Raw genomic sequence first — 16,327 nt, 5'->3', positions numbered from 1 at the left:
TACAATGATTATTAATATTTTAAATACTCTTAAGAAATCATGCAGTAAAGAAACTTGTTTAACTCAGGGTTTTCCAAATGTATTTGAACCCATGAGACCCATTTTGTGCGACATACCTAGTGATATCTCAAAGAAATCAACTTGATAAAAAATTTGTTATTGTTAGTAATGACCAATTCCAAATGTAGAAGAATTATTTCATCTATGCTGCATCAGCTTTACCACACATAACTAGTTAGTTACTAATGAATTTCTACCTTAATTCTATTGTGGACAAAAAAACATAATCTGAATAATTTCAATTTTTTTGAACTTGCTGAGACTTTCTTTTTGGTTGATTTTGGTAAATCATCCATGTGCATTTGAAGAGATTATAAATTCTGATCCTGTTGGGTATAGTGTCAATTAGATTAAGGTTGTACAATCCTGAATATACTAATGTTGTCTGCCTATGCTTTCAGCTACTAAAAGGTGTTTTCAAGTCTCTCACTGTAATTGTGGATTTATTTCTCTTTCCTTGTCAATTTTTTGCTTTATGTATTCTAAAAATACAGTACTGGATGCATACTGATTCAGGAAGGTAACACACTTTCCTATTAAAAGGACCTCATCATCATTATGAACTATGCTTCTTTATTTCTAATAATGCTTCATGCCTTAAAGCCTACTTTGTCTGATAATAATAAAACCAGGTGCTTTTATTTATTTATTTTTAGTGCTTCCATGGTATATTTCCCCCATCTTTTTATTTTAGGCTTCCTGGTGTTAATATTTAAGGGTATCTTCCTTGCAGTCAGCATATAATGTTGTTGTTTTAATCAAGTCTTATATTCTTAAGGCTTTTACTTAATGTACTTTGTCCTTCTACATTTCATGTAATTACTGTTATAGTTCTATTTGTGTCACCATCTTATTATTTGTTCTCTATTTTGCTCATCTGTTTATTGTTCCTTTTTACTCCTCTTTTGTCTTCCTATAGATTAATCAAATATTTCTTAATTACATCATTTCCCAGCACTTACAAACTGAAGCATTAAAACTTTAGATGTGTCTATTAAAGAATATTTCAAATGATTCACTACTAACCTTCAAACAATGCAGTGTATCATTTTTTGTGAACATCTTAAACTTAGTGAGTTCTCCAATAAAACGAACAGTTTTGTTCTTTGTTTCAATATTGATCTGGTCCTTTTTTCGTACCTACAAATTAAGAGAAGAGACATTGCTTAAATAATTAATACTTTGAAATCTGTGATAAGAATTGTTATTTTAATAAGACTGAATTCACTCTAGATATTTTAAATAAATTTGGGTATAATTTCTTGCTATATTCAAATTATCTTAAGTTAAAGCAAAATAAGCTCTGTGGAACACCAGTGCCAGGACATGCTTTGCAAAACTGTTTCAAACAATTTGGGGAAACAATGCATTTCATCAGCCTTAAGAGGTTCTCAAATAAAGAAACCTGTTTAACTTAATTCAATGTTTCTCATATTTATTTGGCAACATAAACCCCTCTTTTGAAATGGTAACAACGACTAGTTTGTTAAATTAATATTATAAGGAATACACTTTAGGAAATGCTGCTTTAAAAATAATAAACACCAAGAGCTCACTTAAGCAAAAATATTAAGCCTCAGTTAGTATATTATAATTATGAACTATATACATTTTTTATTGTAAATTCATTAGTACAATGAAATTTCCAATACAATCACTATTTTTTATCAACAGTCACAGTCGCATATCAAAGTTCAAATCCTTTGCAAATATAAGCCCTCTACTTAGGCACACATTTCAAGCAATACTGAACATAACAAAATCCTATTACAACAGTACCATGTGAACAGACACATCACGATAAATGTAATTGGATTTAACCTCAGAATTACAATTTCACCAGAAAACCAAACCTGTAGTCTAGAAGCCTTTTCTATGAACAATAACAATAATATGGTAGTGCTTTGAACTAGTTTAGTGTTCCTTATTTTTTCAGAGTACTATCCTATCTTATTTGTTCCACGTAACAACACTCTGAGAAAGGAGCAAAAGCTGTATAATTCTGATTTAATAGTTAAAACAACAACAGTAGAAGAACACAAAGCTGTCAAATGACCTGACCAAGGATCAGTACCAAAACCCCAGACTCTAAACTCATACTTGAGAATTCCACTGCTCTATCAGGTGCTGGGATTCAAAATAAGTCCAAACCTCACCCGCATCTGGACAATTAGTAACAATCTTTTACGTTAAGTATTAAACTTCTACATAGACAGCCTACACTTAATGGAATTTATCATCTTCCTTTTTAAGGACCTACTTTCTATAGCAAACAGAGGTGGTGCTCACTTTTTAGATCTTCAGTGATAATTTTTGAACAAAACCATGTTTACTCACTTAAAAAATCAGAGGAAATTAGAAACTCACTCTAACTATATTTAATCTAAGGCATCAATAAAACTGCAACTAAAAATAAAATCACAAAAACTCAACTTACAGAACTTTAATCACATCATTCAAGCATACAAAATAGCTTTGAGATTAGAGACAAATAGAAAAAAACTAGAACTAGATTCTAGTTTAATTAGTCTATTAAACAAACTAATATTGAATAAATTTGACTATTTATTCTAGCCTTGCAATTTAGCCTTCATAAAGGTGTTTTCACAAATAGGTGTGTGATAAGTACTGCATACTGAAAGCTCCTCTTGGGACTTCCCTGGTGACGCAGTGGTTAAGAATCCGCCTGCTAGGGCTTCCCTGGTGGCGCAGTGGTTGAGAGTCCGCCTGTCGATGCAGGGGACATGGGTTCGTGCCCCGGTCCGGGAATATCCCACATGCCGCGGAGCGGCTGGGCCCATGAGCCATGGCCGCTGAGCTTGTGCGTCCGGAGACTGTGCTCCGCAACGGGAGAGGCCGCAACAGTGAGAGGCCCGTGTACCGAAAAAAAAAAAAAAAAGAATCCGCCTGCCAATGTAGGGGACACGGGTTCGAGCCCTGGTCAGTGAAGATCCCATATGCTGCGGAACAACTAAGACCGTGCGCCACAACTACTGAAGCCCGCACGCCTACAGCCCGTGCTCCACAACAAGAGAAGCCACCGCGATGAGAAGCCCGTGCACCACAATGAAGAGCAGACCCCGCTTGCTGCAACTAGAGAAAGCCCGCGTGCAGCAACGAAGATCCAAGGCAGCCAAAAATAAATAAATAAATTTATATATTAAAAAAAAAAGCTCCTCTTATTAATTTATCTTATTTTGTGAACTCTGAGGCAAGTTTAATCTACACTCTAGATTAAGAGGGTAGACTCTGGACCAGATCTGCTAGGTTTAATTCCCAGCTTTATCACTTACTGTTACTTAAACTCTGTGCCTCAATTTCCTCATCTGTAAAATGGAACTAATGAAAGTAACCTATATCATACGGTTGTGAGTCTTCATTAAGTGAACTGATACAAAGCACAATCAATAGTGACTGGGACCACGAAGAGTTCACTAAGTATTAGCCATTATTAATATTATCCACATTTGTACATTGTATCGCTAATACATTGACACAAAATCAATATTCACTGAGTGAACAAATTAATGAAAATGCTTAATGTTTATATACATATTGCAGTGACGTGAAAGAGTAAAAGGTCTACAGTCACAACACCTGAAGTCCTGTGGTCATTTCATGCCATTTGGGGTGGGGGTAGGGGTATATAATCTTGGACAATTCATATAAAACTCTCTGAACCTACTGGCTCACTTGGTAAAATAAGGATAAAAATAAGGATGATGATGATGGGGCAGTAATGATGATAACTATACTTCACTTGATACTAAGCAATTAATGTCTAGGACAAAAGAGTATACAAACTTTAAAATGATGCTTGAGAAGTGTTTTAAATGATGCTGTAAAATACTTCTGAGTGAGAAATAAAAGTGGGAAATTGTACATAAAATATAAAAGCATCCATAAAAAAACTACAGAAGAAAAAAAGTAAAGAAAATATACTAAAATATTAACAAGGTTTGCTTTAAGTGATGAAATTATGAGGTTCCCCCTTCTTTCTTTCTTCTTTATATATTTTCTAAATCACCCACAATGAGCATGTGTTTCTTTTACAGTTAAAGAAATGTAGAAGTAGAAAATGGATAAAGAAGCATTTCAAAAATGATATACTGAAGCGGAATCTTTAGAGGGAGTAGGGCTGGGAAATACATATACATGTTTTTAACAGTCTCCCTGGGTGATTCTGGATGCACAAGCTCTTAACAACTGTGCTGTGGAGATCATACAATTTAAGTATTACTGAGCATCACAATTTACAAAAACACATAACATAGTGTATTATTCCTAAATATTATTGAGGTTAAGGAGGTACAATCTAACTAACATGACAAGATTGTAGAATTTTTAAATGAAGTATTAGAAATCAATTATCTCACTCCCTCATTTTCAGATGAAAAAACTGAAGGCTTTTCAAAAGACTGTGACATAAAAAACAGACTAACTTATTCTGACTCCTCATTTAATATTTTCCAACCTCATTTGTTGACTCTTTATGATCAAATGGTATGTCAAACACTTCTGCAAAAGTAAATACAGATGAATTAACAATGTAAAATTTTCTATATATTTTTAGTTCAATAATGTCTCAGATTTTACTTACATAATCAAATTTAGCAAAAATGCTGCTTACAACTCATTTATTAATAACAGCTGGAATTGAGATTACTCAAATAATTAAATTCATATACATTAATAAAAACTCTTCAAATATGTCAAGATACAAAAGTAAGAATTTCCAAGGCCTCTCATTCATTATTCCCCTGGAGGAAGAACCCTTTGTCCCAAACCAGCCCCTCTATAACTTCACCCAAATATTATATTTTCTGTCCTCCATAATTTGCTCATTTTGTTTTACATAAACATTCAATCATTCAACTAAGTTTTTGGAAAATCCACTATACTCTAAACACTAAGTAGGCACTGGGTTTATAAATAAGTAAATTTGCCTTCAAAGAAACTTATTTATTTTATTCTAGGGACTACTGATCTCCAAAGTAGGGAGGGCAAGACTCTTCATCTACTGGGGTGTGGGGAAAAAGAAATGTTGAAACATCTATTTATGTTTTTGTTTTTTATCTCATACTTTTAAAGTTATTTTTGTATGTTTTATGATATACATGAAATATCTGGTAGAATTACAAATGCATATAATTTATAAATAAGTATGCCTATACTGGGATATGTGGTCAACTTATTTTACCAACAGAGAGGCTTGATCAAAAAAGTTAGAAGACCACTGATTTCAAAAATGTCAATCAGTGAGGGTGATATGGCTACATTTAAATTAAAGTTGTCTTCTCCATTATTAAAGAAGTAGGCCTTGCTAAAAATGTGGAGGACACAGAAAACTAGAAAGGAAAAAAATTTCGCATAACCCCACTATCCAAAGACAGCCACTGGTAGCATACTGATATACAATTTTTTCTAGTCTTTACTTGCCAAGAATTTTAACATAACTATAAATTTATTATGTGTAAGATTTTAGAGCTTGCTTTTTTTCCCCTTAAAAAAAAGCACTTTCGTAGAGAATGGACTTGAGGACACGGGGAGGGGGAAGGGTAAGCTGGGACGAAGTGAGAGAGTGGCATGGACATATATACACTACCAAATGTAAAACAGATAGCTAGTGGGAAGCAGCTGCATAGCACAGGGAGAGCAGCTCGGTGCTTTCTGACTACCTAGAGGGGTGGGATAGGAAGGATGGGGGGAGACGCAAGAGGGAGGAGATATGGGGTTATATGTGTATGTGTAGCTGATTCTCTTTGTTATAAAGCAGAAAGTAACACACCATTGTAAAGCAATTATACTCCAATAAAAATGTTTAAAAAAAAGCACTTTATGATTTGAAAACTTTTTGGTAAATAAGACTTTCTAATGGTTCTATATCATTTCAGCATTGTGATTATATGACCATTTTCTTAATCCATTTTTGGACTTCTAGATTATTTCCCTTTTTTCCCCTATTACAATTCATGATGTGAATAAAGCTTTTGGGGGTACTTAGGATTGTTTACTTGGGACAGATTCCCAGAGTTGTCCACCGTATGAATGCCTCTAAGGATCTTGAAACATACTGCCAAATTCCTTCTCCAAATTCCAATCTCAAGTATATGTGATGGTTTCTCATTGTTATTACCTTCACTAACCTGTTAGTCAAATTAGCAAATCCATTGCTTTAACTAGAATTTCTTTGACTACCAGGTGAGATTTCATACTGTTTTGCTAACCAGCGTTATTCCTCAGGTGAGGTTCTTAAGCATGGGACAAATAGGATCAATTGTGACAATATGTTGGAGCTGGATAGAAGCCAGAGATGGGAAACCTGGTGAAACAGCTATTCTAATTCACGCTACAGAGAGTGAAAGACGGCGGCACTGGGAATGAAGGAGAGACGCTAGCCTTGAGGAGGTGTTTTAGCAGATATATCAATAGAATTTGACAAATTTGGCTCCCGAATGTCAGAGGGGCGAAAGTAGATGTATTTCCCTCAGTGATTAGATAAAATATATTGCAAATTTATAGGGAGAATATAGAATCCGGTATAAGAAAGTGAAGGATAAAGGCAGTTTTGAGAAGAAAATGAGTTTTATGGATGTATTTAGCTAAAAGTACGTGAGAACTTACTAAGCACCAGGAGAGAGGTTCTGGCAAGAGATATATACGTGAGGCTGCTGGGAAACAGATGCCACCTGAACCCCAGGTAAACTGTGTTCCATCATAAAGGAGGGTGAAGGAAGAAAGTCTGGGGAAGGAACATCAACATATAAACTCAGCTGGAAAACAGAGCAAAGGATATTGAGGAGAGTAGTCATAAGTGAGAAGCAGGAGAGAGTGGTGGTAGAGAAGAGGTAACTATTATTATAATGACATCTGTGTGATAAGCTTTATATGAATTATCTCGTTTAATCAGTAAGAACAATCTCATTTAAAAAGATACAAATTGGGACTTCCCTGGTGGTGCAGTGAAGAAGAAGAATCCGCCTGCCAATGCAGGGGACACAGGTTCGAGCCCTGGTCCTGGGAGATCCCACATGCCACAGAGCAACTAAGCTCATGAGCCACAACTACTGAGCCTGCACTCTAAAGCCCGCGAGCCACAACTACTGAGCCCACGTGCCACAACTACTGAAGCCCTCGCGCCTAGAGCCCGTGCTCTGCAACGAGAAGCCACCGCAATGAGAAGCCCACGCACCGCAACGAAGAGTAGCCCCCGCTTGCCGTAACTAGAGAAAGCCCACGCGCAGCAACGAAGACCCAACGCAGCCAAAAATAAATAAATAAATAAATTTATTAAAATACAAATTATCCCACTTAACAAGCACGGAAATCGAGGCATGGAGCACTTAAGTAACTTGGCCAAAGTTACAATGCTAGTATGTGGTAGAGTCAGAATGAGTTTCCTAAAAGGCAGGAGAGTCCAGCAATTCAGAATCTGCAGGGACATCAACTAGGATGAGGCGATTAGGAGGACACTGGTGGTTTCTGCCAGGGCGCTATGATGGTAAAACAAAGGGTAAACGTCAGAAGTGCAAGAGACACGTATACTCTACAACATCAAACAAGAAGGAAATGAAAGAGGACGGGGGGAGAGGTGCAGTTGAGGAAAGTTTTCCTGTTTTTATTTTAAGGATGGGAGAGTGTTGAGCACATTTTTTGCCTGATAAAAAGTCAATGGCAAAGTCTGCAGATTTGAGGGTGGGAAAGGCTAGACCCTGGAGGAAGCAGAGGTGATCGATGACATCAAGTGCCCTCTCTTCTCTCCCCTGAGAATAGCAGTTCCCAAATATACTCTGGAATCTTGATACTCTTCTAGTTGTAATGAAACCTTACAACAATAACAAAAATGCCAATTCCCTCAACTCTCACCCCAATTTTCAAAGATGGGATGGGAAGTACACATGAACAGAATTTTCTTAATTTTAGGTTTCTCACCAAAAGCGCTAATTATGCTTGGTCCAGCAACTCATGGTTTGTTTGACTGTGGTTTGGTGGAGGGGTGTACGCATGTAACTCATACAATGCAGTCATACTGCCTGCTAGTAAAACAGTGTCTTGTCTGTATCTGTATGATGGGATTAAAATACCAACAATATGACTTCAGATGCATCTGCCCCCGAACTAGCAGCATGTAAACAGTGTGTCTTTTGAGTGACTGTATATTCAGCCCCTTCCAGGAGGCTCACAGTGCTCATTACCCTATTAAAGCTTTGAGAATTCTTACCATAAAACAAAAGCAAAACGGTTTAACTTTCTGGATTTCAGTGTTTCCAAACTTCTCTAGACATAGAAACCGGTCCTTGATTAATATTATCTATGAAAGTCTGAAACACACTTCAGCAAAAAAGCTGGCCCAGAAAAATCTTACCCACAAATCTCATACTAACAAATTAACACCCATGGCAAGAAGCCTTTAGAGACCATTCCACCCCTCACACAGACTTTTGCTTCCTCTGGACTCAAGGCACTGACTCTCCAACAATTCATTTGGCAATTAAGCATGCACTTCCTTATAATATCAAATTTATTTAGGGTTTAAATTTTTATTTCACTCTTGCTTTTATGAGCATTTAGGCCTTATCTTCCCAATTACATCATGAGATTCCTGACCTCAGGAATTATGTCTGTTCTGGTGCTCAGCCATACTACCGATTTGTGTATAGCTAGTGCAATGAAATGCATATTGAGCAGAGCAAACATTTATCTGCATTCCAAGCAACTTGCTATATAAAGCTAAATTTTACAAACACAATTTTTCCATGGGCATACATGAACACTTGCATTTCATGTCTTTTCAAATTCTACCAATGTTCACTTTCAGTCACCGCTAAGGTATCCTTTTACTCCTTTCAAGCCTGTATCCACAAGATGGTGGGGTAACATGGGTTTGGGAGAACCACTCATAGGCACTCTATTAAGAATCTTTCTTCAAGCTAAGGATTCTTAAGGCAAGAATCAATAAAAACATGGTCTATGACAGCATTCACTGAAATCAGAGCATTTACGCAACTTCGTGTGCCCCAAACGTTGGACCCCCAACACCTGAACAGGCATCCTACAGGCATTGTGTGCCCTGACTTGTCATGGCCAATCTTATGTTTCTTCGGGGAACACCAATGAGGCCTGCTGGCTCTCTTGACCTTGGAGAATGTTTTTACTTTACAAAAGCAAGAAGTGCAGACCCTACAATGGGAAAACAAGGTAGCAGCAACAGCTGATCTCCAAATTGGAATAGCATTTATCAATTTCAAGCTTTGCTGAGTAGATTTACATTTAAAAAATTTAGAAGTCCATACATTCTGAACTGTTATACCACTATCAAGTTTCAAAATGTGCTTACCAATAAAATAATCATATTTTTAAACTAAAGAATCCTCACTCATAAGTGTGTGTGTATATATATATAACAAAATAAATGCTTAAATACATACATGAAATCTGAAATCCCCCCTCAGCATGGAACAAAGATCCTCTGCTACATCAGACATGCAGGGATGCAATGTAGCAACCAATCTTGCATAAAATGGTAGCAAATCCAACCTGCAAAAGTTACATGTGATATGTGTAAAAGGAAAGGCACACCAGAAATAACTCATTTTAAAATTTAAACTTTCTCAGATATATTCACACATTAAATGATTATAAAAACTAATAATAATCATACAGACATGCCTATGTATTGCCATTATAATGAAGTATTTGGAAATTCAATTTGCCTTGTGAAAGTTTATTAATAATATGGTATTTTCCATTCAGTACATTTACTGCACATTTGCAATTTCCATTGAGTACTCAATTTTGATAAAATATGAAATACCAAGCAAAGAAAACATGGCTTAAAGTTTTAATCACATAATTACTGAGTAAATAAACAAAGATAGCAAACAGTATAAAACAATCCTTTTAAACAATTTCCTTCATTTATCCATGGATAAGTTATTTCAGCTTCAATGTAAAGTAAAAGGGTAACCAATAACCAAAAGGGTATCTAAGAAGTCAAAAAAAGTAATAATCACAAAACCCACACACTAACTTATTCTACCCATTATAGAACCCACTCAGATTCTCCCACGGGGCTTCTCGACTCTTACTCAGGACAATAAACGCAAATCTGCATTTCCTCATGCTGCTGTCCCCTTTCATCATCAGAGCACTTTCTCATCAAATTTGGATGCAACTCCAGATTCCAGGACTCCAGGCAGCCACTACTAATCAGAATCAACACACAAGCTAAAAATTTATTTTCCATTCCTGCCACAGACATTATTTTATAAAACTTGATTATCCAATGATTCAACACTCAGCAGACCAGACTCTGAAGATGAGAAGCTGTGAGGAACTAATACAAGCAGCTGCACTGACAGCAGCAAGTAATGGGAGCTGACAGGGAGGAAGGAAGCAAAAAACTAGAAAAATTCAAAGCAAGAGCTCAAAACCTACAACAACCCGCAGCCATTTAGAACAGACAAATAATTCTACAAGTCTTACATGTCCCTGAATATATCATTATACTACAGAACATGAAAATGGTGTGATCATCAGAGAAAACTCTGCCTACCATGAAAGGCTGAGAAATAGACCTGGAAAATTCAGAAGGGACATAGTGAAGGAAGGAAGAATGGACAGAAATTTGAAAGGTGGAGTCAAGGAGAGGAAAGTGCTCAAATTCATGCCTAAGAGCCTCAAAAATTTTGTATTCCTCTTTGACCATTATAATTTCCTTTAAAACTTATCACGTATTTTTCTTACCAAGGTGCCAGGCCCTGTCCTAGGCATCCAATCTCCATTATTTATCTTGTTGCTATTGATAACCACCCCATCAGGTAGACATTATAATCACCATTTCAGAAATAAGACTACAGAGGTTGAGAGAAGTCAAGAATGTGGTGGCTCTGTAAAAGTACCTCAAAAAATTTTAAATGCATTATACCCTTCTTTAAAGAAATGAGAAGTACAGTCCGTTATGTAAAGAGCTGAATCAAAACATTTAGTGTTAAGCCTTATTTTAAATGTTTCTTTAAATTATTTTAAAAGTTTTATCAATTGAAGGTTAAGTTCCTGTCACACATAAAATGCACACATGTGGGTCACATTACTCCTTGTTGATGTTACAAAAAAGAGGTATCCTGTAAGACACTCTCACAAATATGTAATAATTTTCTTAACGTCTGCTAGTGTGGGGAAAAAAAAGCCTAGGGCAACTGCACACGTAATTTTCATGCATAATAGATGGATTCATACTAATACCAAATTTACTTTCTAAACTTTCAAACTTTAGTTAGAATATTATACTTTAATATATTATTATATTTTAGTTGGAACGTTAGCTTTTTCATATCCACTTTAGCAAAAAATACTTTTTCTCTCAGTTCATGATCAATTACAAATATAGGACTTTAAACCTATGCCCCAGGTTCTACCCCTCCCAACTGCCACAACTACAGGTCAGAAAAATAAGACTCAAGAGTTGAGGTCATGGGATAACAAAGAGTAATGCACTGGGAGTCGGGAGGCTCAGGCTCTAATTCTCTCAAACAGCACTTCTGTGACCTCATGAATTGACCTGACCTCATCTCTTACTATTCTGTCCAGTCTCACTGGACCCCCAGTAATCCTCAGAGCCTCAGCACTGGCTCTCAGTAGCTGGAGTCTGCTTTCCCCAAATATCTCTGCCACTTACTCCCTCACAAAGGTCAAGTCTTAGTTCCAATGACACCCCCTCCATGAGACCCATTCTGAATACACCATTGAAACTGCAAATCCATCCCACCCCCCAGCCCCTTACCCTGCACTATTATTTTTTAAATAGAGTTTATCACCTTCTAACATATATAATTTACTTACTTGTTCATAGGTGCTTGATAGATATTTCTTACTGTCAGCTTTTATTCTAAGCTATTCTTCATATTAATGAAGTATCCAATTTTTATAAGAATAATATTAAATTTGATCAACTTTTATATTTTATCAAACAAGCACTAGTTTATCAAATATCTTTTTTTTAATTAATTTATTTATTTATTTTTGGCCGAGTTGGGTCTTTGTTTCTGCGCGCGGGCTTCCCCTAGTTGCAGTGAATGGGGGCTACTCTTTGTTGTGGTGCATGGGCTCTAGGCACGCAGGCTTCAGTAGTTGTGGCACGTGGGCTCAGTAGTTGTGGCTGGCGGGCTCTAGAGTGCAGGCTCAGTAGTTGTGGCACACGGGCTTAGCTGCTGCTCAGCATGTGGGATCTTCCAGGACCAAGGCTCGAATCTGTGTCCCCTGCATTGGCAGGCGGATTCTTAACCACTGCGCCACCAGGGAAGCCCTATCAAATATCTTTTATGCAGTCAATGGGATAATCATATAGTTTATTTTCCCTACTGGTGTTACATATATTAATAAGTTTCCTGGGCTTCCCTGGTGGCACAGTTGTTGAGAGTCCACCTGCCGATGCAGGGGACACGGGTTCGTGCCCCGGTCCGGGAAGATCCCACATGCTGCAGAGCGGCTGGGCCCGTGAGCCATGGCCTCTGAGCCTGCGTGTCCGGAGCCTGTGCTCCGCAACGGGAGAGGCCACAACAGTGAGAGGCCCATGTACCGCAAAAAAATAAAAATAAAAAATAAGTTTCCTGTTTAAAGTAGCTTTTCATTCCTAAGATCAATCCTCTTTGATCATGCTGGATGTTTGTTTCTAATATACTATTAAATATAATTTGTTAGTATTTTACTTAGAATTTTTATATCGACATTAAAAAGTGAGACCGGTCCACACTTTTAACATCCTCGCTCTTTTTTTTGTTAAGATTTTGCCTATTTCTTCATATTATGAAATGGGAAGTTCTCCTTCCTATGCTCTGGAAAAAACGATACAGCAAAGAAATTACTCTGATAATTTTTTACATTTTCTTCCATAATCACTGGTCTATTTAATTTTGTCTTGATTGAATCAAGTTTGAAAATGTGTATTTTTTCCAAAAAAATTACTTGTTTCACTGAGGTTTTCAAGTGGTTTTTTTAAACTTCTAGTATATCATCTGGCTTATTCTTAAACTTTTTAATGTTTTCTTTATATTTTCTAAATGGTTCTCTACCTGGATTTTTTTTTTAAGAATTAGCTTCTGAGTTTACAAAATTAATACTAATCTTGATTGTCTTTTTCAATGTATTTTTCAACAAAATTTGAGATTATAGGGCTTCCCTGGTGGCGCACTGGTTGAGAGTCTGCCTGCCGATGCAGGGGACGCGGGTTCGTGCCCCGGTCCGGGAAGATCCCACATGCCGCGGAGCGGCTGGGCCCGTGAGCCATGACCGCTGAGCCTGTGCGTCCGGAGCCTGCGCGTCCGGAGACTGTGCTCCGCAGCGGGAGAGGCCACAGCAATGAGAGGCCCGCGTACCGCAAAAAAAAAAAAATTGAGATTATAACACGTAGAAGCAAAAAATTTTAATCAAACTATGTCATTTCCTTTTTTCTTCTTTTCCTGGTCAAGTCACCTATACTTTGCTTCATTTTTTTTTATTCTTCCAATTGGCTCAATCTATTGATACTTCAAAGCTTTTTCCCAGCCCCCAAAGAAAGGTGGATAGAGCCACCCATTTTAAAGTAAAGCAGCCTGTGTTATCCATGCAGAGTAACATCAGTAAACTAACAACACAGGTCAGCACTTTCAGCTTCAACAGGAATTTAAAAATTAGGTTAAGGATCCCCTAGAAGATCTTAACTCTTTTAATTAAGCCTTTCTAAGTAGTTAGTAATCCTAGTTTTTGTTTCTTTCAGAATTGGTCATATGGAAGTAAAGCCAGATATTCTGTTTTCCCAGAATCCTCTACTAATAAACTCACCAAATCCTTCTCAAACTAAGAAATTCCTAAAATTCCTTTTTCCACTATACTTTTTACAATTAAATGGATCGTTGATACTAAATGTCATCCTGCCCCACTTAAATCTTCCAAGTTCTGTGAATGTTCATTCCTTACTTCACAAAGTAAGATCCCCTATGATGCAAATACAAGAAATTATATATTTTTTCAATGTTAGTCCTATTTAAGTATGTTTTTCTGTCTTTCCACCTTCCTACAAATGCAAGCCCAAAGGGAATGGAGTGCTAAATGCTATATCAATCACATGAAAATTATCAAACACTTTAATCAACATAAAAAGCAAATTTCTGTGTTAAATTTTAAGCTAGATATTTTATTTTATTTGACTTTTCTAAAAGTGAACTAGAAAATAAACTTAGACCCTTCCTTTGAAAACTGAATTTTATAATCTTCTGAGAGTGATAATTATTTTTACCAACAATTAATGAGTGAACCATTTAAAAAGAGTGTTTTTTTCTTAAATAATAAAACCTTGCTTATACTTTCAAGGTCTCCTAAATCACACATTTAAGTATCCTACAAGCAGTTAATGATCATCAACTAAGTAAACATCCAGTTACTAACTACAAGTAAGAACAGGAAAGCAGGATAACATACTTTTGTTCCTGAGGGGGAAAAAAAAGGAATCTTAAAGGCTTTTATTTCGTAATCAATCAGCTTTCAAAAAAAAGTCCAGCTTTTTTCTGTCTCTTTAAAATCTAAAGAATTTAACTGTTGAAAGCTATTAATTGTATCTGTGCTCAAAAATGTCTAGAAAAAAATTAATGTGAAAGAACACTGTTACTGCTCAATTAAAGAATACAAAGGTTTTTCTTCACAGGAAACACCAAAGCAGATGATGATTCAAAAAAGAGAAAATATAATAAACAAAAGACTGGGATCATTTACTCGGAAATTGACAACCAAATGCTCTGATGACTTTTTCCACAACATTCACATTCCCAATTCAACAGTGCCATCAAGTGGTGCAACATGCTAACAGATTTCCCAAAACTCAGTTTCTCATTTTTTAGCAAGGGGAGGTCAAATTATAAGACTCTCACAAAAACTCCAGCAAATGCTCCTAAAAGCTGGATCAGGAAAAGCTGTCCAAGGCTTAAGTGAAGCACTTCACCTCTGTAGAATATTCTGTTTATATTAATGTAAAGAGATTCTGAACATACATCCATCTGCTAAAACACGGCAAAATCCATATGGCTTCAAAGTCACTAAAACCAATACCAGGTCCATCTATATTCAAAACAAGGAACTAAGAGATGCTTAGGTACGCTCCCTGATTCTGGCTGACTTTACACCTGAAAGTTTGCTTAGGTGAGGGAACCTCTGGAGGGGCTAGGAATGTTCTCTATCTTGATCTAGGTGTGGATATACACATATACTTAAGATGTAAGCACTTTATGTCATATGATCCAGCAATCCCACTGCCGGGCATACACCCAGACAAAACTATAATTTGAAAAGATACATGCATCCCTATGTTCATAGCAGCTTGTACAATAGCCAAGACATGGAAACAACCTAAATGTCCATGGACAGATGAATGGATAAAGAAGATGTGGTACATATATACAGTGGAATACTACTCGGCCATTTGTAGCAACATGGATGGACCTAGAGATTATCATACTAAGCGAAGTCAGTCAGACAGAGAAAGACAAATACCACATGATATCATATGTGGAATCTAAAATACAACACAAATGAATACATCTATGAAACAAAACATAAACAGGCTCACAGACGTAGAGAACAGACCTGTGGTTGCCAAAGGTGAGGTCAGGTTGGGGAGGGAAGGGTTGGGCACTTGGGATTAGCAGATGCAAACTAGTATATATGGGATGGATAAACAACAAGGCCCTACTGTATAGCACAGGGAAATATCAATATTCTGTGATAAACCAGAATGGAAAATATGAAAAAGAATATATACATGTATAACTGAGTCACTTTGCTGTACAGCAGAAATTAACATTGTAAATCAACTATACTTCAATAAAATTTTTTTTAAAAGATGTAAGCACTTTATGTGGAATTTCAATTATATGTGTGGACAGTTATACTACAAATTAACTGTAGGATGATATATAAATATATAATTAAGGAGGTTTCTAGTAGATTTCATTTCTGTGGATTCCTTCAAATTAACAGGCTAAGAGATATAATGCCAGCCTTTTGAGATTTTTTTTAAACCACTGTTTATTTAATGAAGGAAGAACACAACTGAAAGTTAAAACAGTGCTCCACATCAGACATTTAAGAACTGTAAAGATGGAATAAATCAATTTTTAAAACTTTTGTGCTGCAAATGATACCAAGAAAGTGAAAGACAACTCACAGAATGAAAGAAACCATCTGCAAATTATATCTGATAAGAGACGTGTACAAAGTATATATAAAGAACTCATACAAC

At 36.4% G+C, this 16,327-nt stretch overlaps 1 protein-coding gene across 2 annotated transcripts in view; it reads right to left on the bottom strand.

Moving 5' to 3' along the window:
* UPF2 (UPF2 regulator of nonsense mediated mRNA decay) overlaps window positions 1–16,327 on the bottom strand; it is a 94,092-nt gene that overhangs the window by 41,173 nt on the left and 36,592 nt on the right. For both annotated transcript variants that reach the window (XM_029237302.1, XM_029237301.1), the window contains exons 9-10: window positions 9,489–9,597; window positions 1,087–1,200 (exon numbers count right to left, since the gene is read on the bottom strand). In XM_029237302.1, the coding sequence (XP_029093135.1) occupies window positions 1,087–1,200; window positions 9,489–9,597 (223 nt within the window). The remainder of the gene's footprint in view (window positions 1–1,086; window positions 1,201–9,488; window positions 9,598–16,327) is intronic.

This window comes from Monodon monoceros, unplaced genomic scaffold (genome assembly GCF_005190385.1).
Source record: "Monodon monoceros isolate NGI ecotype Baffin Bay Population unplaced genomic scaffold, NGI_Narwhal_1 Super_Scaffold_21, whole genome shotgun sequence".
NCBI lineage: Eukaryota > Metazoa > Chordata > Mammalia > Artiodactyla > Monodontidae > Monodon > Monodon monoceros.
Note: the sequence above shows the minus strand (reverse complement) of the source record. Positions and strands in the feature narration are given on the sequence as shown.